This window comes from Haemorhous mexicanus, chromosome 6, assembly GCF_027477595.1.
Source record: "Haemorhous mexicanus isolate bHaeMex1 chromosome 6, bHaeMex1.pri, whole genome shotgun sequence".
In the NCBI taxonomy this organism is placed as follows: Eukaryota; Metazoa; Chordata; class Aves; order Passeriformes; family Fringillidae; genus Haemorhous; species Haemorhous mexicanus.
The window spans coordinates 4,294,432-4,320,548 of record NC_082346.1 but is presented as its reverse complement, the minus strand read 5'-3'; the positions used below and the strand labels follow the sequence as shown (position 1 = coordinate 4,320,548).

The 26,117-nt window shown below is 40.2% G+C and overlaps 2 protein-coding genes across 2 annotated transcripts in view; one reads left to right on the top strand and one right to left on the bottom strand.

Annotated features, from left to right (window-relative positions):
* The first annotated feature begins 1,957 nt into the window (after positions 1-1,957).
* EIF3M (eukaryotic translation initiation factor 3 subunit M) lies at positions 1,958-16,735 on the top strand. The gene is made up of 11 exons (XM_059848330.1): positions 1,958-2,114; positions 3,424-3,556; positions 4,494-4,632; positions 5,015-5,138; positions 5,573-5,667; positions 10,195-10,278; positions 11,577-11,676; positions 12,090-12,171; positions 15,257-15,400; positions 15,952-16,012; positions 16,440-16,735. Exons 1-11 carry the CDS (start codon positions 2,073-2,075, stop codon positions 16,558-16,560), a joined length of 1,125 nt encoding a protein of 374 aa, XP_059704313.1. The 5' UTR covers positions 1,958-2,072; the 3' UTR covers positions 16,561-16,735.
* A 518-nt stretch (positions 16,736-17,253) lies between these two features.
* Positions 17,254-26,117, bottom strand: part of CCDC73 (coiled-coil domain containing 73) — a 76,162-nt gene continuing 67,298 nt past the window's right edge. The window contains exons 16-19 of the mRNA XM_059848333.1: positions 24,950-25,113; positions 23,080-24,603; positions 20,354-20,487; positions 17,254-17,745 (exon numbers count right to left, since the gene is read on the bottom strand). Coding sequence (XP_059704316.1) covers positions 17,539-17,745; positions 20,354-20,487; positions 23,080-24,603; positions 24,950-25,113 — 2,029 coding nt within the window. The 3' untranslated portion in view covers positions 17,254-17,538. The remainder of the gene's footprint in view (positions 17,746-20,353; positions 20,488-23,079; positions 24,604-24,949; positions 25,114-26,117) is intronic.

The window sequence follows — 26,117 nt, the reverse complement described above, 5'->3', positions numbered from 1 at the left end:
TGCTTTAACCCCATCCACAGCCCGTTTCTGAACCGGCTTCACGAACTGCAGACAGGGCTATAAACAACGGCCTCGTTTCCACAGGAATGCCACAATTCCAATGGCACTGAAAGCCATTCCTCCACTGCAGCCTCTTTGCATCGGTACTTGCACAAAACACAGACTGCCCCCTTTATATTCAAAGTGGCCTTCCTGATGCACAAGTTCAAACCCCAGCCATCATCGATCATCTGAATTCTTCTGGGACAAATAAAGTATCATGCAACAGACCATATGTGGCTATTTCAGCAGAGCTCTTTGGAGTCATGTCCTGTCTCCTCAATGCGTTCCACAGTTATTTTATTTTATTTTCTCATATTCAGAATAATACATGACAAACCTTCACTGCCTAAATAAAAACAGACACTGGGGTTGGGAGTTCCCTGTGTGCCTTGGGCCATTTACACACCCTGAGGTAGCTCAGGTGTCTGCAGAGGAATGTATTTCAGGTACAGCATGGGCTCTACAGGACACTCATTGCAGCTTGCAGGCATGCAGAATATTCCAGAATAGAAATTGGCACCTGAAATATGTCCTAGAGATGTGTGAAAATCTAATGCATGATGTAGCCCTACCCCCCAGGGTGATGGATCCCAGTTACCCTTAACGTCACAGGACTGTGTTAAGCAGTACTAGAGGAAAGTCACCTACACTTTAAAAATGCTCAGACACTCATTCTCTGAAAATCAGATCCCCTTGGAGACCAGACACACAAAGGAGAGACCTATCTCTGTCCATAACTTCCAGGATGCTGACCTCTGAAATACAAAATACTGGTAAGATTATCAATCAGCCAGTATTAAAATATCCTGGTTATAAGATAAATAATCAGCTACAGTAGGGATAATATTTTAAAAATACTGCCCAAAGTAGAATCAGCTAATTAGGCAGGATTCATATGATGGAAAAATTTAAAGTTGAAGCATTGTTTAAAAGTTACACAAACATGTGGATGATTAAAACTAAGCAGAGTCATAACTTAATAAAGGCAGTGTGGGCCTTTAGCAGTTTCATTGCACTCAGTGCTGTGAAGGCTCAGAACCCGGTGTTAAAAACCCTGCTCTAGTTATTAGACTCAATAAATGAGTTCAGTCATGATTTGGTCAGGTTTAGAAAATTAGGTTTGTGTACAGCAGCCTTTACTAACTGTGTTACTAGCCAGACAGGGTGATTTTAAAGGTGTTTTCAACCTTAGCTATTCTGTTATTTTCTTGTCTTTCATTTTAGGTTTTGATCACTTGGGAAGTCACCCTGTATTCCTGGTGGTGTGCCAGAGCTGACCAGGAAACTTCTCGAGCACAAAACACGCAGAACACAGCGGGGACACCGACTGAGGGCTCCTTGCATGTTCAATCCGAGTAAAGAAAATGTGCCAGCCCCGCTGGAGAACTGCTGCCCTTACTCCCACCGCGTTTCACTATCGACACACCTCCACCAAGGCTGCTACCGAACGGCTTCATGGGAAAAGGACCAGGCAAGCAGAACTTCAGTTTTTAAACAGGGAGAGAGGAAGGCGTGAGTGTGAGGGGAGTGGGGGGGGGGGGGGGGGGGGGGGGCGGAGAGGGTGTCGGTGCCGCGGCCGAGCCCGGGCAGTCCCAGGATCCTGCCCGGCGGTGGGAAAGGCCGGCAGAGCGGGCAGGGCCGTGCCGGGCAGGGCCGAGGCGGGCAGGGAGGACCGTGGCGGGCAGTGCCGTGCCGGGCAGAGCGGAGCGGGCAGGACCGAGTCGGGCAGGGCCAAGTCGGGCTGGGCGGAGTGGGCAGCGCCGTGCCGGGAAGGGCGGAGCCGTCCGGGCAGGGCCGAGTGGGCAGAGCCGTGCCGGGAAGGGCGGAGCAGTCCGGGCAGGGCCGAGTCGGGCAGGGCGGAGTGGGCAGCGCCGTGCCGGGAAGGGCGGAGCAGTGCGGGCAGGGCCGAGTCGGGCACAGGGCGGTCGGAGCGCGGGGCCCGCCCGCCCGGCGCGGGAAGCGGAAGCGGCGCGGCCTAGCGCGGCGGCGGAAGCCGCTCCGCCTTTCCGGAGCGCGGCGTGCTCGGAGCCATGAGCGTCCCGGCCTTCATCGACATCACCGAGGAGGATCAGGTCAGCGTTGCCGCGGAGCGATGGGCCCCGGGCCGCGGGGCTGGGCCGAGCCATGTCGGGGGCGACAGCCCGGGCCGGGCCTGTCCCGCCGTGCGCGCTGCGAGCGCTCCGCGAACTCGTCCGGGCTGTTCCCTACAGAGACCGAGCAGGCGATTGGTTAAATTTGAACACAGTGGCTGAAAGATAACCCGATGCTTGCAGTTTCCGCTTCAGTGTTCCGCCTCTCGTTCGAAGTGTTCCGGCACTTCGTTTTCGTCGCTCCTCAGTCCTGCTTTTTATTTAGGAGAAGAAGGCGGGTTCACATAGGGCATTATTTGGGTTTCGTGGAATTGTCGGTATTGCAGGCACGGGAAGGGGGAATGCTGTGTTTGAGCTGCTGCTTTGTTACGCCAGTGCCGTTGAAGTATGTATGTGCACATACATGTTCATGTATACACAATGTGTGCACACATTGGAAATCTGCAAGAAATAGACACATGGCAAGAAATGACACATTCAGCCCAGTTTTCACTTGCCATAATGCCTAGTACAGCTCCATCAGGTAGCTGGTGTGATGCAACATCCTCAGTACAGCAGTTTGTCCCAGGGCATTTAGCTTTTTCTTCTGGTTTCAGAATGATTTGACACCGAACAAGATGTAAATGTCACAGCAGCCTCCTGGTCACAAGTGCTAAAAGTTATATGGCCTCATTGTTTCTGAAGGGTTATGGTTCTGTTGGTGAAGCCCTGAGTTATAATGAATAGGCCTGATGCTGAGAGTAAGGTATTTTCTTGGTGTAGGTTTAAGTCCTAACAGTGTAAGGCAGCTCATGACATTATAAGGCTGGGTTGAATGGGGCTTTCCACCTGGTTTAGTGGAATGTTCCTTGCCCATGGCATAGGTGTGGAACAAGATGATCTTTAAGGTTCCTTCCAGCCCAAGCCATTCTATAATTAGATTAGAAACTCTTGTGAGGTTGTGAAGACAAAGTTCTGCCCTCGCTAAAGTGCTTTTGTTTATACCTTTTTTTCTCTTCTGGTGAACAAGCAACTAAATGGTTTTGATGTTTGATGTTTGCAGAGGGAGTAAAAGAGTAAAACTTCTTAAGAAAGTGTCTTATAAAAACTTATTAGGTCTGCAGTGCAGTACCCAGTTGTAAGTGACACATTGACACTGTAAGAAACAGCTCTGTGACCTGATCAGTCAGTGGCAAAACAGCAGGCTCAGCATCTGGCAGAACAAAAATCTGTAAGAAATTTAATTGCTTTGACTTTCTTATTCACAAAACAACTGTTTAGTTTTGTATGTATTGTCTTTCTCTTTTATAAGGCTGCAGAACTGCGAGCTTACCTGAAATCCAAAGGAGCAGAAATCTCTGAAGAAAACGCTGAAGGTGGACTTCATGTGGACTTGGCACAGATCATTGAAGTGTGTGATGTGTGCCTGAAAGAGGATGACAAAGGTTTGCATTTTAAGTCTTGATGGTTTTGCTTTTTATCGCCATCAGTGCTTTCAAGCAGTAACAGTTGGCAGAGTTTAGAGATGTGTAGCATTAAAACACAAGCTGTGCCTCCTCATAAAACTGGAAGTGCACATTTCCATCTTTGCCCTGGAATATTTGCATGTACTCTGCCCCTCCTTTCTCCAAACATCCAGCACTCTTTGAAGAAGTCAGAAGCTGAGCTAGACTCTGCTTGTAATGAGGGCGTAGAAACTTGTATGTAAAATAGAGCTTTTCATGCTCAGTTGTCATTTTTTGGGATAGATAATGTTTTCCATATGTAATGAATTTTGTTCTTTTTCTTTGCTTGACTGATAATTGGGCAGACTGAAAAGAAAACACGAAACTGGTGTGGTTCTGTTTGGAAAGGATGGAACATCACGCTTAAAACAGGAGCTGGGGAGGGTTTGTAATACACTTCGGTGTTCTTGAGGACATTTTTCCTGTGATCTGGATATCCCTTGTGCTCCTGGTGAAATGTTTTACTGTGCTTGAGCACTAGGTGTTACTGTTCTCACTGTAGAACCGTGGGCAGTTTCCTGGGTGTGCAGGAGGAAGCCACTGTGTGGAACCTAGAGTTCCTCTGATTTTTCCTGTGTGTAAACAGAATTCAGAGCAAGTGTGATATCAAACACCATGCTCTATGTTGACCTTAGAGTGGTAATTGTCTTACATGGAGGTTTGTTGGTGTAAGTCCACCTGAGCCAAGTGTCTGGTACATTCTGATGAATATCCAGGTTGGCATCTTGGCATTTTCTTTCTTTTACAATTCTTGCTCATGCAAAGTGGTAATTCACATCAAAAGTATGAATTACTATTATCAAAAGTATATCCAGCACAAGGTAGCTACCAATTGCTGCTTGCAGTTTCCAACAGCTGTATGTTTTGGTTTATGCAGATGTGGAGAGTGTGATGAACAGTGTTGTCTCTCTGCTTCTCATCCTGGAACCTGAAAAACAAGAAGCACTGATTGAAAACCTGTGTGAGAAGTTAGTGAAGTTTCGGGAAGGAGAGCGCCCATCTCTCAGACTGCAGCTGTAAGTGTTGGACAGGGCAAAGTGACACAGTGGTGACTTGGCACAGTAACTGTGCCTCTGAAGAGGATGGATTATCTTGTGTGTCCTTAAATCAAAGTGTGGGGTGTTGCAGGAAGCACTCTTTTACCTTCTTTTCACTGTCATAAAATAGAAGAAATAGAAGTGCCAATTTTTTTTTCTTGAGTGTTACAAAGTGAAATTAATATGCATAGTTTTCAGCTTTGCTGCAAATGATTACAAAACTGGAAGCTGTTACAGTTCATGGATGTAAGCTGCTGCCAGATGCCTTGTACTAGCCTGTGTGTTAAAAGAACATTGACATGCACTCCAGTAATGTATTTTGAAAGCTCTGTAACTCCACTGTTGGTTGTTTGTACTTTAGCCTGAGCAATCTCTTCCATGGCATGGACAAGAACACTCCTGTGAGGTACACAGTGTACTGCAGCCTTCTCAAAGTGGCCTCGTCCTGTGGTGCCATCCAGTACATTCCAACTGAACTAGATCAGGTAATTAAGTGACCCTTCAAGTTGTGGCCTTTGTATGAGCCATGCTGCACCTAAATATTACTCAGAGCTGATACAGACCATCTCTTACAAATTGCCAGAGCCTAGAGAAATTGCCATGAAGCTGATTAGAGAGATGCAACACCTCTCCTGTGAGGGAAGGCTGAGAGCATGTTCAGCCTGGAGAAGAGAAGGCTCCAGGATGCTCTTTTTGCAGTACTTTAAAGGGGGCTCATTAAAGAGGGAGAGTGACTTTTGACATGGGCAAATAGTGATAGGACAAGGAGCAGTTGGAGCATGAGAATCAGAAAACCTAGAAGAGACATCTTTGTGCAAGATACTTTTAATCCTTTTCTCCTTGGGAGAAAATTAGGAGTATTTGTAGTGCTATTTTAATCTTTTCCTGAGTGCTTCTTTTTCACTGGTATTCTTCCTAGGTCCGAAAATGGATTTCTGACTGGAATCTGGCCACAGAGAAAAAGCACACTCTCCTGAGACTGCTCTATGATGTCCTAGTAGACTGCAAGAAAAGGTATAAAAGACAAGTCATACATACTAGACAACTCTGTATTTTGATGTACTACAGGTGATCTGTAGGGAAAGTATTTCTCACAGGACTTGTAAAATTAATCTGTACTGATAATTCAATCCAAATACACTTCTGGGTTTTTTAAAAAAATATTTTTAAGCACTCTTGCATTAAACCAGTGTTCCCAATAATATTAAAGTTAGTAGTGAAGTAGCTGCAAACCACAGTCTCCCAAAATAACACTGTTCCTTTCTATAAATAATCATCTCAGTGCATTGTAGTATTATGCCAAGTTTATTATTTAATTGCACTTTTGACATTTTAGTGCATGGTAGTGCTATCTCTTACTTAATGATGTGGGAAGGCTTATCAATCATGGCTAACAGAATCAGTCTTTTTATGTAAACATTACCTTCAAGACAGAGCTTTCCACTAGTCATGGAAATTAATGTCCACAGAATACCTGCTTGGCCATTTTGAATTATTATCCTGGATCATAAGAAGCATCTTTGATCTAACAAACTTGGCAGACCACTGTTTTCTGGCATGTAGAGTAATCCAGTGTGTATGGTGCCTGTAAACTAATGCAGGTCTGAACTGAGAGCTGTCATCAGTTTATCTTACAGCACTGATGCAGTGGATTGACTGCCCTGGCCAGGGCTGCAGTGATGGGCTGCTGTCCAGTGGTTTGGGGTGTAGTTCCACAACAGCTCAAACCTACTTAACCTGTCCCTGCACTTTGGGATGGCAATGTGGGGGTGTGGGTTGCTTCCCCCTGCCCCTCCACTCTGAGTTATTTTTTTAAGTTTTTTTTCATTTTCATACTGAGGCAGCATCAAGCCCCTCCACTGCTCACCCACAGTGGTACCAGAACTGCACTTGTGCATTTTCAGCATTTGCATAACCTTGCACTGCTGCAAAAGGAAGTTCTATCCTGTACCCTCTGTTCCTGTCCCCTCCAGCTGCCAGTACCTGTGTTTGTTTGTGCTGCTGTGGGCATTTGTGTGACTGCACTGGGGCTTGGCCTGGGGACATGACCTTGCTGGGGGTTTAAAAAGGCAAGTGTGAAGCTGTCACAGGTGGAAAAGAGTTCCATCTGTCAGGACAGTTGGCTTATTGTGCCTTGCTGGAATTGTAGCCTGCAAATGCTGCATCAGCATAGCAGGATCATAACCTCAGTTTAGGGATGATTAATCCTCATGGAGTAGTTACTCTGTGAGTTACATTACTGGGAATTCCTGTTTGTAACACTCAAATGCTTTTGCATCAATAGTTCTGTATGGCAGATTTCAGATAGTCAAAATTAATTGAACAGTGTTAGTCACAGATCTTTTCCATGGCTTAGTGCTTACCTTGTTTCAGAAATATTACACTGATAACATTCCTTCTCTTCCTCACTTCCCATCCTGTTGATTTATTGTGAGGTTTTTAACTAGTTTCATTCCCAAACTTAATAGCCAACTATTTTTAGCTAGTCTTGCTATGAAATCAGTGGATTAAACTTCTAGTTTTTGTTTCCACTGCTACCAGTAACCTTGCTACTAAATGGTTTTTTGCTTGCTAACCATAGGTGATTTTTTAAGACAGCCAATAAAACCTTCCACAAACCCTGTAAGACTCCTGCACTCGGTGTCCAGGCTGCTCACTGAGCAGAGCAGTGTTTCAGGGCACTTGCACTTCTCTCCAGAAAAGAAAACAAGAAGTGACCCTGGCACCTTTGACCTGGTTCACTCTCCTGGATCAATGAGCAGTGTTTGCAATAGTATGGGAAACTCACAGCAGCATTCCAGCTGTAGCACTCAGGAATGTTGCTCTATCTAGCAGTATGGGAAGATAAGTGGGAACTGAAAAGTACATGATAAAAATCATACCTCAGTTACTGTTGTTGGTTTATAATCAAGGGAAAAGAACTAGATTGTTAAAGACAATTTAATTCTTTTGTTTGCTTGATTTCTGCTTTAACTTTGGTCAGTGTGGCAGAAGAGATAGTTTTTTGTAGCTAATTAGATTTACTCCCAGTGGATCTCCAGTATTGGTTGTTAGTAGATTGGTAGCTCCTAAAAAGTTAATGTGCAGAGGTTGTGTGGTGTCCCTTTTCCTGCAGTGACAAGTGAAAGTTTGTTTTATCAAACCTTTTCCAGCCACCTTGCTGCAGTTTAAAGCTGGTCTCTGCTGAAGGATTCAGCAGCTTTGGCCCTGCCCAAGTTAAATTCAAACAGGTCTGGCAAGTCTGGCTATTAATCCTTGTAGCAAAAAGCTCAGCACGTCAGGCACCTGCAGAGTAATTGTTTCATTTCATTTTAGTTCAGTTTAATATCATGCAATGTAGAGGGACTCAATTCCAGCATCTCACTAAGTCTCTGAATGCTCTGCTCTGGTTTGTTTGTTCCTTTTATCTGCCATCACTCTTAAGCTCTCACTGGCTTTTTGTCAAGTTATGCATCTAGACTGGCAAGTGGAGCCAAGAGCACACATTCAGGCTGTTTTACTAGAAAAAATGCTCACATTTGCACCTTAGGTGAGACATATTTAACAACAAGCTGAGGTAAAACAGTGATCTCTATTAGTGCTTAAACAGCCTAATTTGCAGTAGTAATCTGACACTGAATAGAATAAAGACTGCCATAGAATATAAAGGCTGCCATATTTGAATAGAATTGAATGGAAAGGCTGCCATATTTGCTGAGGTTCACAAGAATTTGTGCAACCTCTCACACAAAGTTTGGGAGTAATTGTCTTGTAGCATTCTCTTTGTTTCCTAGAAATACAAGTGAAAAATTTCACTCCTTCTCCTCTTAAAAAAAATAGGCAGGGAATTGAAAATACTGTTTGAATTTAGTTAAATGATAGTTTTCAAATTTTTGCTGCTAAGGGAAAGATTAGGAGAGGAAAAAAAGTGCCAGAAAACTGTAACACAGCTCTGAAGTGCACAAGAACAACTGCTGAAAAGCTGTCATTAAATAAGGAGTTGTGCATTAGGTTAAATAGCACAGGAGCTGAGCCTCTTTGATTAAATATCTGTATGTTGCCATTCTTGTATTAAAGTGGTCCTTTGTCTTCTAGAACATCTAATTTTGGTAAGAATTCACCAGTGTGAATTCTTGATTCACCAATCATAGTCAGTGCTAAAATCATAGTCAGTCACTGACTGATTTACATGCAAATGATTCTCTCATACATAAAGCTGCCTAAATTAATTTTTTTTTTTCACTGATACAGAACTGTTGGTTCATTTATGTTGATATTGGTCACCAGGGCAAAACATAAGCGGACCTCTTTAATGCTGGGGTTTTAAAACAAATGTTCCATTAAAGCTTACATCCCTGAATGTGGTTCTGGAATGCTGGGATCCATAGAAAATGCCCCTGCCTGGGCACAAATGTACATTCAGATTTTATATTATACTGGGTGTTGCCCATGGTGTCTTAATATTTGTGCTGCACATCTCTCAGATCTGGTCAATTCTCTGAGAACAAACTTCACCCTATGCCGTGGCTATCAAAAAGTGGTATGGTGAGATTTCAAATAAATACCCATATAAAGACACTGTTATTGTACAGCAGCCCCATGCTGCTGTATGGGTTAAACCTCTGTCACAGCACAGAGCATACTGGGCATCTTGTGTTGGTTTGTTCTTTCTGTACAGTTGATGTCATTAGCCTAAGTCAGTAATGTAAACTGAAATTTTATTCTCCCAGTGTCTTAAGGAAAATTGTGGTTGCTTTTAGACCATGTGGGATAATTTGGTGTAAATTTTGCAACAAGTGTCAGCGGTTGCTGGCCTTGTTGGTGGTAAAACTGTGAAGTGAAAATAGATCAAAATATGTTAAAATGACACAGTGACAATCTCAGAGCTGGTTTGCAATAGTTCTGATGTCGTTTACAAGATAATCTGGGTGGACAAGGCTGTAGGTTTGCTCAGCTTTCTGAGAAGGAGTTGTTTGTCTAAAAGCTGTCTGTCAGAGCAGTGCTGGAAGCTTCACAGCAGCCTCAGCCAGTCTCACTGCTGGCTGCATAATTTCATCAATAAAATGAGCAGCTCTCACTCAGAATACTTGAAGAGAGAATCTGAAAGAGGAGAGCAGCTTTTATACAGTAATTTTCCTGACCATAAATATTCTTTAAGAGATGCCATTTTACATTTGAAATAAACTTTGCAGCGCTACTTATTGCGCAATGATTAAATCCAGATGTGCACGAGAGGAGCATTCTAGTGAACCATATAAAGCTGTTCCTAGCTCAGAAAGCTTTTTCCATAACCAGCAGGTAATTAATCAGTTTAAGAGAATGAAATGAAGGGTGAAGATAAACATTTTGTAGAACAAGAATTGAAAGAATACATCCAGCTAATTTGTTCTCTCCATTAGAATTAAAAGTCATCATCTACTTCTAAAAGTAGATCATCTACTTCTTTTTCAAATGTGATTTAATTTGGCCTATAACATCATAATGGAATTATTTAAATATTTGAGTGCCTTGTTTGAACTATTTTTTCAGCAATCCTGAGGTAACTTCATTTTTTTTCTATAGTGACACTGCAGCAAAAGTAATGGTGGAGCTATTGGGAAGTTACACAGAGGACAATGCTTCCCAGGCCAGAGTTGATGCTCACAGGTAAGACTGACTTCCCAGTTTCCTTAAAAAGTAACTTCCTCAATTGGTAAATTATTTTGATCGTCTTACTATTAAGAGGATCAAACAGTAAGGGGCCTGGCAGGCCAAGGGCCCTGCCTGGCCTCTTGTGTAGCATTGCTGACTCAGTCAAGAGTTTGTCTCTGCAGTCTGCTGTAGGTCTGGCTGTTTGTAAGCACAGCCAGGTTTATTCCAGTGTGCAAGTGCACAGGAGAGTTCCTGGTCACTGCTGAGAGAGATCAGCCTTGGGTAAGGACTTGACATCAGCTGTGCACTCAAAATCTGTACTGGAATCCTTTATTTCAGATGGTTTTACTTTTTGCCTGTTTTTATTATCTGACTGTGAGCATTCTTAGCACTTTTTCTTGAAAAAACATTGTTGCTGTCTTCTCTGTGAGCAAGTACAAAGGATGTGAACTGCACAGAAATAAGCTTACTTGTTGAACAAGCTGGGACTAAACTGATTCATAACAGTGCACTTTCCCCACTGGCCAAAATGAGTAAATGCCTGTGTTTTGATTTCTAACCATCATGATTTTTCTTAGGAATTAGTTCTTTAGGTTCTGCCAGATGTGTACTACCATTAGTTCTCAAGGGAGTTGTTTATACTTAACCAGGGAGGAAAATCAGTATGACTCCTTTGGAAAATTAGTGTTTGTGCCTAAGTGGGAACTTCACTGGCTCCCCTACAGCAGCCTGTTCCTTCTGAGAACTCATGTGCCCAGGGCTGTGTCCGTGCAGAGCTCGGCTCTCCTGGTGTCTTGCTGTGGCAGAGCAAGCCAAGGCTTCTGATGTGCTGCTGAGAAAAGCTTTCTTCTGGAGTTCCTGCTTCTAGTCTGGAGCTGCAACTGAGAAGTCCTGGGTCTTGCACTGTTTGGTGTTGGGGTTTCTCTGTTTTGTGTCACGTATTCAAGTATAATTAAATCTTCCACAACAGCTTAATTCTGTGAAATTTTAGGAGCACAGTAAAAATACCTTTGTTCCTCCTAGGAACAAAGGCTATGCTGGAAATAAATGCATAGATGAAAACTGTAGGGTGGTCTGTGGCTTGACCACCTGGCACATTTCATTTGGAATACTGGACAAACTACTTTAATGCTTCCTGTTCCTTGGTTTTTCCATCTGTAAAATGAAGTTTAAAACTGGAATGTGACATATGTTACTTCTAATAATAATTGAAAACCTTTGTTTCCTAGAAAGCAAGGAGCAACAAATTAAGTTGCTCTTAGTCATAAATAAGTGAATTGCTTTGAATGTATCCATTTTCCTTTTCTCCTCAGATGTATTGTACGAGCATTGAAGGATCCAAATACCTTTCTCTTTGATCATCTTCTTGCCTTAAAACCAGTCAAATTTTTGGAAGGAGAACTTATTCATGATGTACGTAACTTTGTTTTTAGCAAGATCGTTTGATAACAGTAGACTGCTTTTAATGTGTCTTTTGAAATCCATTAGAACAGTTATCTGTGTCAGTAATCCTGAGCTGCAATGTGCTATTTTTTTTACAGTCTTTAAAATTAAAATTGCATGTGAAAAGTTTCCCTTTCAAAGTTTCAGAAACTCAGTTACAAGTCCTGCCCTCCCTTGAGTTCTGTAGCAAATCTTAAGTCTGGAGAAAGGAAGTAAGCTCAGCACAGACTGCCCACATCTACTGACAGAAGACAGTATTTCAGCTCTTAACAGCTTATTTTTCTGTTCATTACCCATAGTTTCTGTCTGTATCTTTCCAGCCTGCAAAGAGGGAAACCAGGATAATATTTAAACTGTTCTCATGTTTGTTTTCCATCTTCTAGCTTTTGACAATTTTTGTAAGTGCTAAACTAGCTTCCTATGTCAAGTTTTATCAGAACAACAAAGACTTCATTGACTCCCTGGGTAAGTTTTCAGATAATTTCATTTCTGACTATTTGCATGGTTTAAGGTGTGGAAGCCACAGAATAATTCAGTTTGCATCCATGTATTGAAGCAAGGAAATTTCAAACCAGATCAGAGTTTGTAAATGATAACCTCTTGTAGACTGAGTGGGCCATCTAACCATGGTGTGTTCTTTGAAAACAAGCTGGTTTATGGCTTTGGAAGAGAACTATGGTTTTACCCACTGTTTTTTTCTCTTAGAACTCCCCTCCTGAAAGGTTTAACACATTCATACACCAGGCTAGGCCAGAGATCACAACTACATTGAGGAAATGTAGATTTACACCACCTTGTGTAAATCTCCTGTATATTTTTTTTTAATAATGAGTAACTTTGTAACAGCAAATACCTCTGAGCAGTAAGATAAAGCATGCAAACTGTGTGTGTGTCTGTGTGTCTGTGTCTGCCTGTGCTGATGCATTAGACCCAGCAAGCCACAGTCTGTCCCAGTTAATTTGTTTCATCACATGAAGCAATGTGATGGAATGTTAATGTCAGCACCCTCTTTATTTACACACTGTGGAAAAAAGGAGTAGTAATTAACACTTTGACACTCCCCCGTTGATGTGTAATTGACTGTTTCAAAGGAGCACTGGTTCATAAGCTATTGCATGCATTAAAATTACGTTTTTTATATTCCAGCTTTTTAGGACAGGGGTCAGTGACAATGCAGAAATTGCTCAATGATGCAGATTTTTTTATTACTGCATTAAGGTTTTGACATATTGGTAATGAATAAATGTTTCCATAAAAATACGATATTTTTTTTTTATAACTTTGATTTTCAAATGACACTTAAACACTGCCTTGGATGCATGTGAGGAAAGCCATAGTTTTGCTAAAACAGAGTTTAGTGCAGCTTTTTAACACATGCATTATTTTGTTTAATGGAGTGTGATGCAATTCTTAGAATAATTACTCTCAGAGCTTTAAAATGGTGTTAAAATGATGGAAATACCAATGGGATTTTTTGGTGGATATAGCAGCAAGTTTTTAGTAGCTTGTAAATGTGTGTACAGGATAAGTGTATCTTTAGTCACGTGTATCTGAACATTAGTTATGCAGACATGTTATGCTTTTCTTTCTCAGGGGTAAGTGGGTTTGGGTTTTATCTTTTAGGTACTTGTCCCCAGAAGTATTTGCTGAACTTGCTGTTACACCAACATTTGAATAAATTTATGGAAGATCAATTACACATCTATGTAGCATTAATAGTATTACGTTCAGTTGTTGTGGTTTCTTGTGCCTTGCCTCCCAGTGTCTGTGCTTCCCTTCATGAATTAATTCAGTGTGTGAACTTTCACTGTATCTAAGATTCATATAATCTTACTAAAATCCTTAGATACCTGTGCAACAGTTTGGAAAGACAGTCTTACCTTCCAGTTATGGTGATTTCTCTGTGGTGTGCCCAGAACCTCTCTTGTGTCTTTGAGCAATGGACAAGCAGAGATTTGGAGGCAACACAGATGGTAATGCTGGGAACTGAGTGGCTCAGCCATTGCTTTGATTAACAAGAGCAGCTTGGTCTAGACAACAATGCAGTTTTAAGATGAGGCATTCAAAAATTATCTGTTCCCAAAAGCAGTAAGATTTTAAACCATGCTTTAGACATTTTTTTAAAGATAACTTGCCAAAATACTATTTTAAAGGCTGTTTAGAATAGGATTCCAGTGGCAGTAGAGCATGGGCTGTAGTTGTAACCTTTCCTGGACCAGGATTAGTTAGAACTGGCCCAAGAAAGCTGTGCAGTGCAGGCTCCCACAGGCAGCATCAGTTTGTTACAATTTGTTGTTTTATTAATGCTGACAACTTAGGCCAGCAGTAGCATTATCTGTGTCAACTGCATCGCCCTAACATGGCCACAGTTAATCTGGTATTATCAGCAGTCGTCTTCGCAAAGTTAATCAGCATCTCATTTGCATTTGTTAATTAGGGTTAATGTGTGCTAATTGATTTTTTGATGCTTGTAGAGTTCCATTAAACCCAGTTAGGTATAGTTGTTGGTGCTCCTCATTCGTATGAATTATGGTGATCTCGTTTTTGTTGAATCGGTGCCAAATAGGGAACCTGCATCATAATTACAGCTAATTAACACAACATGATGTCCTGCACTAATGTGCTTCCCTGCTCTAGTGTATGGGTGTTATAAATTCCAAACTTACATATTTACTGAAGCTATGGGAATGTTTATAATGTCATTCTAGAACGAAAAGACTGACACTCATTTTTAAGAAACTTCCACTGGATCTTAGTTGGTACCTCATGGACCTTGAGATTAAGAAATGCCTTCTTTCATTTCAGTGCCTTAACTTGGTTGACCTAGCTGTTTTTCCAGGAAAATGGTCTCTGATTTAGACATGCAAGGCCTTGGCTCAGTTCCTTGTGTTGGCATCTATGCAGCCATGTAAAAGATGTAGCCTGACCTCAGTATCCGTTCCGTTGGTTTTGAACAGCAATTTTCTGAGCCACACTAGATGCTTACATGAGCCTCATGATGCCTTTTTTGCTGTGGACAAACAGATTCAGTAGCAAAATGCTTTCTTCTGGCACCACAGTGTTCTGTTCTGGAACCATCACTGTGAGAGGTTCATTTTCCAGAAACCACAGGAGGAATGAGTGGTGAGGCTCTAAGAAGATTTTTGGCATAACCAGCCATGGATTTTCCATTTTGTTGCACTGCTGTTCTTCCAGGTGATGCAACTGAAAATTTCACTTGCACTCTTACCACTTCAGATTCTGTTTAGGTAATGTTTTTACTGCTCAAAAACCAAAAATTTTGTAGATAATACATTTCTGCTAAAAACAACTGAGTCTTAATGAATTCACAATGAAAGTTGCTATTTTAGCAGAAGACAAGGGAGATAGATGCAGGATTTGGTATTTTACATCAAAAAACTGCTGACAATGTGAAGTAGAATATATTTCAATGTGAAATAAATCTTAAATTATTGGAAGCATATATAGTAAAAATAACATGAAAAGCAAATTATTTTTATGAATTACAATTAAATCATTAATTAAACTATCAATCACTACTTTTCCTCAGGCTTGTTGCACGAACACAATATGGCCAAGATGAGGCTCCTTACTTTCATGGGAATGGCTGTAGAGAATAAAGAGATCTCATTTGACACAATGCAGCAGGAACTCCAGATTGGGGCTGATGACGTAGAAGCATTTGTCATTGATGGTAAGAAGTCTGGTTCTGCACACAGTGCTCATCAACAAGACCTTGATAAAATTTAACATTAGCTGAAAAGACTAAGAACAATATTAATTTTTATTCCTGTGCTTTTTACAAGTTAAAGCTGCATAACTTCATGTTTAAAGACAGGCCCAACTGCTGTGTTTTAACCAGTGTTTTTCTTCTCAGTGACAGGAACTGCATCTCATGTAATTCTTCACAGGACTAATAAATTGTTTGCAGGTTTAATTTGTCATCTGGTTTTGTTTGCTGTCATTAAAACAGGATGTGTTTGTAGGGGAGAGAAGTTCATAAAATCTGTACAGGATATTGCTTTAATAGATTGGCACCAAACAATAGGATTCGTGCATGACGTTCATATTGTTACATCATTTTGCATTTCTGCCCACTAGACCATTAAAACCAACAGCAAAACAGATTAGGTGAACTGCTGAGTTCTTATGTTTGTATTGATCTCATTTTGAACCATTTTTGTGCAGTTTAATATCTTTGCACTATCATGGAAATGTTGCTCAAAACAGCATTGTTTTTTGCAGCTGTAAAGACAAAGATGGTGTACTGCAAAATAGATCAGACACAGAGGAAAGTCATTGTCAGGTAAGACAATTCTTCATGGCATTTTGCAGAACTTCATGTGTTCTAATTATTTCACTTACATTTGTAGAAAATTCTAACTAGAAGCAAGGTATTGTTCCTAGCAGTTGCTGGTAGTTAAATAGTTGCTATTTATCATAATTTTATTAAAGCTCACACTGAATGTGATTAGCTTATTTAATGAAAGAGTCCTACTTTCCAGGACATTTCATTTAATGACCTACTAGTGACAGGAATACTAATGACTGTTGTTGCTTTAAATATTTGGGAAGGCTACAGCATTCTCTTAACTGGTGAAGTGAAGCCCTTTCTAGAGAGAAAATTGGAATTTTCCTATTTGTTCATGAGAGTAAAGTAATGCTGTAGAAGAATGATTAGGTGAGTGTGACATCTCTAGTAACTTTCTCCCACTTTTGTTTTACTTTTCCAGTCACAGCACACATCGGACTTTTGGAAAGCAGCAGTGGCAGCAGTTGTATGACACTCTAAACACCTGGAAACAAAATTTGAATCAAGTGAAAAACAGTCTCCTCAGTCTCTCAGACACCTAAGAATTTTTTTTGACCTAGTGACATTGCTATAGATGAACTTTATTCAAAACTTTGATAATTTGAGTGAATATTTCCAAAAAATGTATGCAATTGGCCTAAAGAAGCTAAATATTCTAAATTGGCACACCAAGAAAGAAAAAAAAAAAAAAGAGGCAATAAAACTAACATGGGAAAATGTCTTCTGTTGATTTTCTTACACAATCAGCAACAAGAAACTGGCACTGTTTGGTTATGTTTCTTTTGTTCATTTTACAGTATGGGAACTTTTCCTTGCAAGAGGTGTGGGGAGGAAGGGAGGGAGGTCAGAAAAATGATAGTCCACGTATTTTTAAAGAGAAAATTTCCCTTAGACCCAAGGGAGAAGAAATGTGACCTAACAGAAGTGAAGCTTCATGAAACCAGATCTGCTACCTTATCTCTGTAGTCATACCTGATCCTTCAGGGTTGAAAGAGACCTCACTGAGACAGAAACTACAACAGATAGATTTAAATTTGGCAGTAAAGGTGAGCAGAAGATTTTTCTGTTCTTCTGCCACTTAGAACTGCTGGAAGTAGTTGTACATGTTTGCAGAACCCATTGCATCCTGAAACAGCTGGAGGTGATTTTGCCTGAAAACTGAATGAGCAGTCTGTCAGAGAAAATGACTTGAACTATTTCAGCCAAAACTTCTGAGGAGCAGGAGAAGGGTACAGTTAAGTAATTATTTAATTTTACTAAACATACATAAAAACATTAACTTATGAACTTTTTTAACTTTGGACAAAGCCAAAAATAACTTGAATTTAATTGCAGAACCAGAACTAACATTAGGAGCAACAATTGTATACATTTTAAAACGTAAGAACTGCTAACATGTTATATAAACATGAAACTACACATATATACTGTATTCTGTAGGAATGAATACCTCTACAAATCTGGGTTAGGGAAGTCATCTGTCAGTGCCTAAAAGCATGCTTATCTCCTGGTACTCATCTTCACTGGCCTTCTTCATATTTTCTCTTTCTTGCTGAATGAAGTCTCTCCAAATTCAGTAATTTCTCAATTCCTTCTATTTGGTTTTGTACAATGGAGTTCCTAAGAGAGCAGCTGTCCTCATCTTTGAGTGTTTTGTCACTTCTTGCTGGAGTGACAGTCATGTGAGAAGACTGCTTGTTCTGTAAAGCAGCAAATCCTTCTTTAACCTGACAGAATACAAATGTTAGCAGTTGATAACCCAGTGAAATTCACATGCAGAGGTTCAGATTGTTGGATTCTGCTGAACATTAAGCAAGAGAGGAAATGTTAACAGGAAAATAAATCAATTGGAGAAAACACATTTAATTTGAAGTGTTTGCCTTGTATTTGACTTTGAAAATTTGATAATGACAATTACACTTTTATAAACCAAACCTTAACATAAGGCTTGGTACAAGAGTGTGATTTAAAAAAGACAAGCTTGTATTAGAATGCAGATTAGCAAAATAAATAGCTTAATTAAAGAGTTTAATGTTGCAATTGACATTTCTACTGCTAGGCAAGCATTTGATTAACAAAACCCAAAATCATGAGGTTTATGGTGTTAACTCCCTCTCCACTGTATAGATTAGAAAGCAAACATCAGTAATGCACAGTCTGTAGTAAGCTGGCTTTTTTCTGTTAAAGATCTTTTTGTTCTTTTGATAGTTTTAATTGCTCTTTGATATAGTACTGTTAGCTGCTTTATATCTATCCAAATTAAAGACAGATGGCAACACAGTAGGGAAACAGGTTTTTTGCCTGATGAGCAAAACCCTTGCATTTGAATGATGAGTTCTCCACCTGTAATCTGGGATTGTGTGGCTCTTGGGGGAGCAGCAAGGTGACCTCTCAGACTCTGCTCCTGTGCAAGGATTCCAAGATGAGACCTTCCCCCTCTGCTCAATCATTTTTTTAATATTAGGCAACTGTGCCCCAGCCAGTTCTAAAGCACTATGTCTTTATCAGGCCTACCTTTACTGTAGCACATTCATTTTGTGCTAAAGTTAGTGTATAAGCATTTCTTTAAGTTTGAAATATGTGCAATAAAATTAATGCAAATTGTTCATAATTGCATTTGTAACAATGTTGCTGTCATGCAGCTGAAGGTACTGATACTTCAGGTCAGTAATGACTGGCTTCTCCCTTGTAGTGAGGCAGTAACTTCTCCATTTGAGCAGTGAAAGTATCAACCTGTTAATTCTCTCATGCTTTTCCCCAAGGCCTCAGCAACAAACAGATCATACTTCTGCAAGCCACTGGTCAAAATCTCTATGGAATAGCATGTGGAGCTGAACCTGTCCTGTACTGAAAACTGCGTGTTTTAAACTGACCTGGGAGTGCTTACTCGTCCTTACTGTGGTACTTCAGCATGGACAGACTAATGTTTAAAACAGTTCTCAATATTTTTACTAGAATTTTAATTAATTTTATTTTTACTAGAATTATAAGTGCACCTATAGAATTTTTATAATTTTTATCCCTTTTTAGAGTACTGGACTGTGATTGAATGAGATTACCCAAACTGTAGAAGGCTTAAGTCTGCCCCAGTTGCAATCATACATGTTAGTCAAAGCAAAGGAAGCAGCTCCTAACAGCTTGTTTTTCTTTGTCATTAAAATGACAAAAAGTTGAGAACAGAAGGCATTAGAATGACACCAACACAGAAACGAAAGAGTGCATTATTGCAGGCTGAGATTTTGTAGATTAAGGATTTGGAAAATCTAAGGTGAAACCAGCAAGGCAGTGTTCTTGTCCATCTCTGCTTTTTCTTAGCTCGACAACAGGAGCTTTACTTTGGAGGTAACAGAGCAGACAATGAAACACAGCTTTGCTTCAGCTGTAGTTACAAGGTGGAGTTCACTCAGCTCCTGGTTCCACCTCTGAGAAAAAGCAAGACACAGAGTAAATACCACCACTGTGTTTGGTGAAAAATGCACCTCAGTGTCATTCACAAACAGAGTCAGGCTAGGAAAGTGGTGTAATTTCAAACATCAGTATTGTGAATTTCAGGGATTGTGGATGCTGATGGCATCAAAACCTGATTATCTGCTGGTCAGCCAACTCTGTCACTTGAGACCACTGTACACCTCATCCTGAGACAGCCCTAACTACCTGAGAAATAAAAATACCTCTAGAACCTGTTCTAAAAAGGAAAGGTCAGCTGCAGCTGTAAATTGCTGTATCACTTTTGAACCACACATTCAACATTGGGTCAAATTCTAATAGAGGTGTTCAAGCTCCAGAGTCTAACATAGATCTGAAAATGCAGTGATAAGGCATTGGGAAACAACAGGTTTTTACATGTTTGTGTAATGTTACCCTACAAAATAACATTTCTCTAAATAGGGCATCATGTAACTACAGTGTGTGATAAATGGATAGGCTCTAATTCACAGATGTGCTGAATTTTTATTCTTCCATTAATTCTTTTAAATTACATGGTCTTATCAAGTAATAGAGGAAACAATGTTTTTATACTTTTACATACTACTATTTTCCTTTTTTTTTTTCTTCTACTTTTACTGTAAGTGATGATTTTTATTAGGGTACACAATAGACTAGCCTCTTCCTCCCCTCCCAAACAGACTGGTTAGCATCTGTTTGATTCATATGCTGTGACTTTTTCCTGCTGCTTTCTATCAACCTTAATTGTGAAAAATGGTGTCTTGTTGCCCTTTTGATATTATTTCGGAGATTGACTCAGCCTTAAAGTATCCAGATGGGTACAGTTGTACAAATATCTGTGGAATTAGCTCACTGAGGTCTGGTCTGCAATATTTTTAATTGACTTACATGTTCTGTGGGAAAAGAAGAATCATAAAAAGCCTTTGCTGTAGCATTCCATTCTTCACTAGGCTCTCCCTGGGGCTCTCGGTGGATACTGGAGGCATTCAGAGTGTTGGCAGCTCTGTTCAAACTGCTACAACCTGATTGACAAAAAGGAAATGGTAACAACTGCAATTCAGTCTCCAGGCACTAATTGTGAATGACTAAACTGGTTTACCTCTGATCTTGAAAAATCAAATATTTTTGTTTTAAATCCCTGGATCTTTGTTGTAGGCTTTTGCCCTTCATTATTTTTTTCTTTAACATCCTTCCTCTATTTTTTCTCTAAAGATAAGGTATATTTCTACTTTAATTAAAAATGTTTTCTCTCATTTTCACATATTAAGTTAATGACAGAAAAGTAATTTATAGTAAGTGTATGTATTCTAAATATTCTAGCTGAATATATTTTTTCAAATGCTATTACTTTAAACTCACTGTCTGATAACAATAATAAAATGCATAATTAATGCCATTATAACATGATATTCCAGGGTGACTTGTAATAAAAGAAGACATGAATACAGAGCTTTTCAGACAATCAAAAAGCATTTTTAGGAGTCTTTGTGTTAATGGCTCTATCTGATGTTTCAGGTGGTCAGGCAGTAGCCATCTACTAAAGGTAGGAAAGGCAGGTGAGGAGATTCATTACAAACAAGTATAAGCCTCCAGTCCTTCAGAGGCTTCATGCAGCACCAGCAGATTCTGTTGCAACAAATACCAAATTCCTTGCAAGGTGAAAACACAAGGATGCTTTCACAATGCAAACAGGAACTGTTCACCTTGTTTTGCTGTGAAAATCCATGTTACCTCATGGTTATTATGTAACAGTTATTTCAGAATACTGACATTTTCTCTTGGGAGGAACAGGAAAATGGTTGTGTTTTTTTTCTTTTTTAAGCATCTGCCAGGAAGATCTTTCCCACTCCCAGTTCCTTCCTTCATTTACTGATGTGGAGTGTCTGCTCTTTGGGAGCCAACATATAAATAGTAAACTGCACTGTGGTTAGGCAGTAAAAGGAATTCCCTCAGACAGATTTACTTAACTCTTTCACCAATTCTCTTCACCTCCAGCTCTCTCGTATGGCTAAATGGTTTGTGCTCCAGTCAGTCAGATAAGATTTAAAATGTAGGTCCAGTGCCCACATGGATTCCACTGCAGGTCTGCCATTTGGGAAGAGATTGGCAAACAAACCAACACAAACAACAAGCACAACAAACACTGGGAGCCTGTAGGAGCCCTCACAGGGAGGTTCTATCTTCCAAGGAGGGGCAGCAGCCTCAAGGAGGCACCTATCTCAATTCATGAGGCACAACTGGGACACAGACCAAGACCCTCACCGTGAAAGTTTGCTGGAATTCAAGGTCTGGTCACTAAGCAACTCAACTGAGGGACTGGAGTTAGCTGCCTATCAATTCCTTTGGATGAATGTCTCAGAATCACTTGGGAGTTCCAGCACTTTGCATACAGAAAGGAGGAAGAACTCACAGGGAAGAAATTTAAATAGCTCTGTCTGTTCTTACAGAAAAGATACATGCAGAACATCATGTAACTAGGCATTCATTTTATTGAAACAGATACCAAAATTCACATTATTAAAAGAAATAATGTGCCATCTGAGATCAGGATTCTGGTACCTTGCTATCACTACTGCTGTTTAGGCACAAAGACATTTCTGAAACTGAACTTCAAAAAATGTGCATCAGAACATAAATATCCATGAGCAGGAGACCAAGGACAGAAACAAAATTACCTATAGAGCTAAATTCAAAACAGAGCAATGTAAAGAACCAGACTGCTGGGTTTCTGTCTGCCACTGGCTGCAAAAGTAAGGATGGGAGTCCAGACTGCTCTTGCTACGTTCAAGGGCCAAAGGTGAAAATACTGCACCAACAAAAACTCAATAGACACAACACCCTGTCCTGTGGATCCTGCTCTTTGGAAAACTCCCAGGGCTCCAGTTTTGGGGTAATGTACCAGCTCACAAATCTAAAATACAGTTTTTCCACATCTCAGTAATGATTTAGAAACCCATGGAATAAAGTTCGTATTTACTATTTTGGATGTGCAAAATATTGCTCAACAAATAATAACCACGTGTCAATAGTAGATTAAAATGCTCCTTGAGCACCTCAAGCTCCAAAGATTTTTCAAGTTTTTTTTTTCAAGTTTTCCAGAGCCTGACAGACTATAAAGTCCTTTCACACACTCAGCACATTCAGATGGTTTTAATGGTCCATCTAAATTAGAGCTGTACAATAAAATAAAAAGTAAATTTCTGTAAGATCCATTCAAAGCAGCATCTACTGGTTCAAAATCTACCCTAATTTTGATGCAAAATGAGAACACTGAATAATCTGCAAAAGCTGCTCAGTGCTTTTCAAATCCATGCAGAGCCCTGACAGAATATGCTCTACATTAGGGTTAGAAATGCCTACCAAAATTCAGTTTGTCATTGCACTGCTGTTATTCCACGAAGGGAAATATGAAAAAAAAAAAATTTAATCAACTAATTCATTAATAAGCTAACAAAAGCTGTTTAGCTGCATTTATAACATAAACAGAGCAATCTCACCTTTTTGTGATCTAACTAAAATGTCAGGTTTACATTTTTCTACACTAAAACCTTCACCTTCTAATAATTTTTCTAAGCACCACATGGTTCAGAACATTAATGTTTATATTTTCTTACCTTGTCCCGTTTCTCCACTGTCCTCATTTTCACTGGGATCTTGACTCTGTGTGTTTGAAACAATATTTGTGTTTTCCACTAAGCATGCTGGTTTGTCTTTCAAAAGGGAAGGCTCCTTGGAAGCTGAAGTCCATGTAGCTTGACCTCTCATTTGATTTACTCTTGAACAAGAACTGAGAGCTAAAAAATTCAAGTATAGTGGAATTTTCTCAGCTTTTTTATCTGAGGTTGGAAGATCAAAGGATGACCTTACACTTATGTTTACTGAATTTCCAGATATTCTCATGGGTAAAGAGCATGGTTCTTTCAGGTGACTCTCAGCAAGCTTCATTCCTGGAACTGTTCCACTCAGTGACTCTTTTTGCTCTTTAGACAATGTTTTATTTGTTGAAGCACTAATCTCCAGGGAATGTCCAGTTTTGATGGCGTGTATCTGAGTACCATTGTTAACATTTTTATGTGGAATTAGTTTATCTGGACATGCCCTATCTGCTGGGGGGTTTTTGTAAGCAATTTCGAGACCATCAGCCTTTACTGCAGATTTGGCTTCAGCACTGGAAGTCCATGTGTTTGTAGCATTCCCTGTTTGTTTAGCACTGCTTTGTTCAGGTTGATTGCTGTGCATGTTCTCTTCATTTACTCCTCTCTCAGTTTTTGGGGGGCATAAATTAAAAGTACCTAAGAGAGACTTATTATCTCTGCATTCTTTTGCAGCAGCATCATCAGCACTTGTGTTATCACAACAAACAGCTGGTGGATGTTGAGCATCAGTTGCCAGAACACCAGTGCTGTTCATGTTTCTGGCATTGTCATCATTTCTGCCTTCAGCATCTATGTGTGTCTGGTCCAAAGGAAGTTTATCTCTATGTAAACCACTCAGATTGAAGTTTTTTTCTGTTTTGTGTAATCCACTGCCTACAGAATTGTCACCATTCAGCAAGCTGCATTTTTGGTATTCTGCTTGAGAATTAGTATAAGGTAGGATGCTAAAACTTAACTCCTTAGCTTGGTGGTTGTCTGTACTTCTGTCATGCAGAGCACTCCTCTCAGTGCAAAGAACAGCTTCAGACTCAGGTTTGGGTGCTTCAGGTGTAAGGACACTTTTGTTGTGCTGTCTGGTGTCTGAGTTTGCATCTGCCTTGGCACAAGTTGATTCACCTGCAGTAGTGCACAGTCCTTCCTTGCTGCTGTCATTCTCCAGACTTCTGTTAATCTGGTCAGCACCCACAGCCTCAGCACTGCCCAAAGAGTCCTTCCTTGTTCGTGTGTGGTGAGCTGCCAAGGGCTCAGTGCTGTCCTGTAGCTTTTGATCTGAATCTGCATTGTTTTCATCTGGTAATGTTCTGTGTGCTGTTCCTTCTGCCTCTCTGCATCCAGGGACATGCATCTCCCAGGTGTGTCCTTGGGTAATTAAATCAGTATCTGTGCAGAGGGTGTTCCTGAGAGAAGCCTCCCTTTGCTTTACTTCACAAGGGCTAGCAACATTAATTTCATCCTTAAAACTGTTCTCAAGAACTTGTGACCCTGTAAAGTGAGGGTATTCTCTTGTTAGTGACTGATAACCCAGAGGTTATGTAATGCTTTATTTTTACAGTTTAGAATTTCCAAAGAGGTGGACTCAGGATTGGTATCAATTGTGGTATCTTATATTACACACACAAGCCTGTCAAAAAGTTTCTGAAAGTAAATATGGCACTATGGTCACTTGCAAAATATTTATGAACTGAGAGAGCAGAGAATATATTAACATTCTGTAGATTTTAGATATGACCATTTAATTTAAGCCCTTTCTTGTCATATACTATATCTGAAAACATTTATCCTTTCTTAACAAAACTACTTATCTCTATTAGCCATGGAAGGTTATTACTTTGCTCTATCTTTAATTCCCCAATGCTTGAAGACTGGTCCTTTGTGTTTTTTACTTCAGTTTCTTCTTCATTTCCACAATTACCGTATTTTCTTATTACAGACTGCATAAACTCATGGTCCTTCTGAATAGCCTGTATTTCACTGTCTTTTGAGTGTTCTTGACTACTCTAGCATAGAAAGAAACAAAAGATCATAGGTATTTTAGTAATTTACTATAGTCACTGATAAGGTAAAAAGTTCAGGACTGAGTTTTAAAATTAATTTTACAATTCTGATGGAAAACAAAGACCTGAAGCATAAAGAGTAAATGTAAACAGAGGAAAAGAAAAAAGCAGACTAATACCCTAGAAGAGTAGGAAAGAATTCGGGTCCTGCTATATTACAGTGCACAAAGTTATACATTTGACAGAATTCCTCAGTGGAAGGAATGTGTGTTGTACATGTGGTGATTGGATTACTCCCTCTCTCTGCTGGCCCACTCAGTGACCTGCTCAGTGATTCCATGTGCAAAAATCCTGAATGATTGCTGTTTACACCCAAACACATAAACAACATGTACACAAAACCAGCACATGCACATATACACAATATTTTTTTCTAGCAAAATGCCCAGGACTTTTAACTTCATTTCACAAGGCTTCTGAATTTACAATCCCTGACATTTAGTTCCTCATTCCCTCCCAAATAGCTTTTTAACTTGAATTTGAGTCAAATTCAACAAGAATAGAAGCCTGAAAGATTTGTCTACTTAAAAGTCTAAATCACTGGCCTACTACTGCATCTGTATTTGTTTTCAGTTTTGAAAGCTGCAGTCAATGAAGTTCTGTGGAAACTAGGGCCTGAATGGTGAAGAAAATAAAATCCCACCCCTATAAAATAAAAGCAAAAGGAGATGCATCCTTTATCATCATCAACTGTTTGGCAGCTGAAGACAGGAGCACGTGCTGGCTCTTGCCCTAAAGATAGGATTTAAAAGAGGCAGATGTGGGAGGGAGCTCAGTCCATAAAAGATGTGGGAAAGAGCTGAAGACACTTGGGTGACTGGAGGTGTTGCAGGAGGAAGGCTGGGATGTGGGAGGGAGTTACAAGAGCTGTGCCTGGGCACTGGGTGTGTTGGGAGGACAGAGAATACTGCAGAGCGACAGCAACTGCTAAAAACTGGGGCT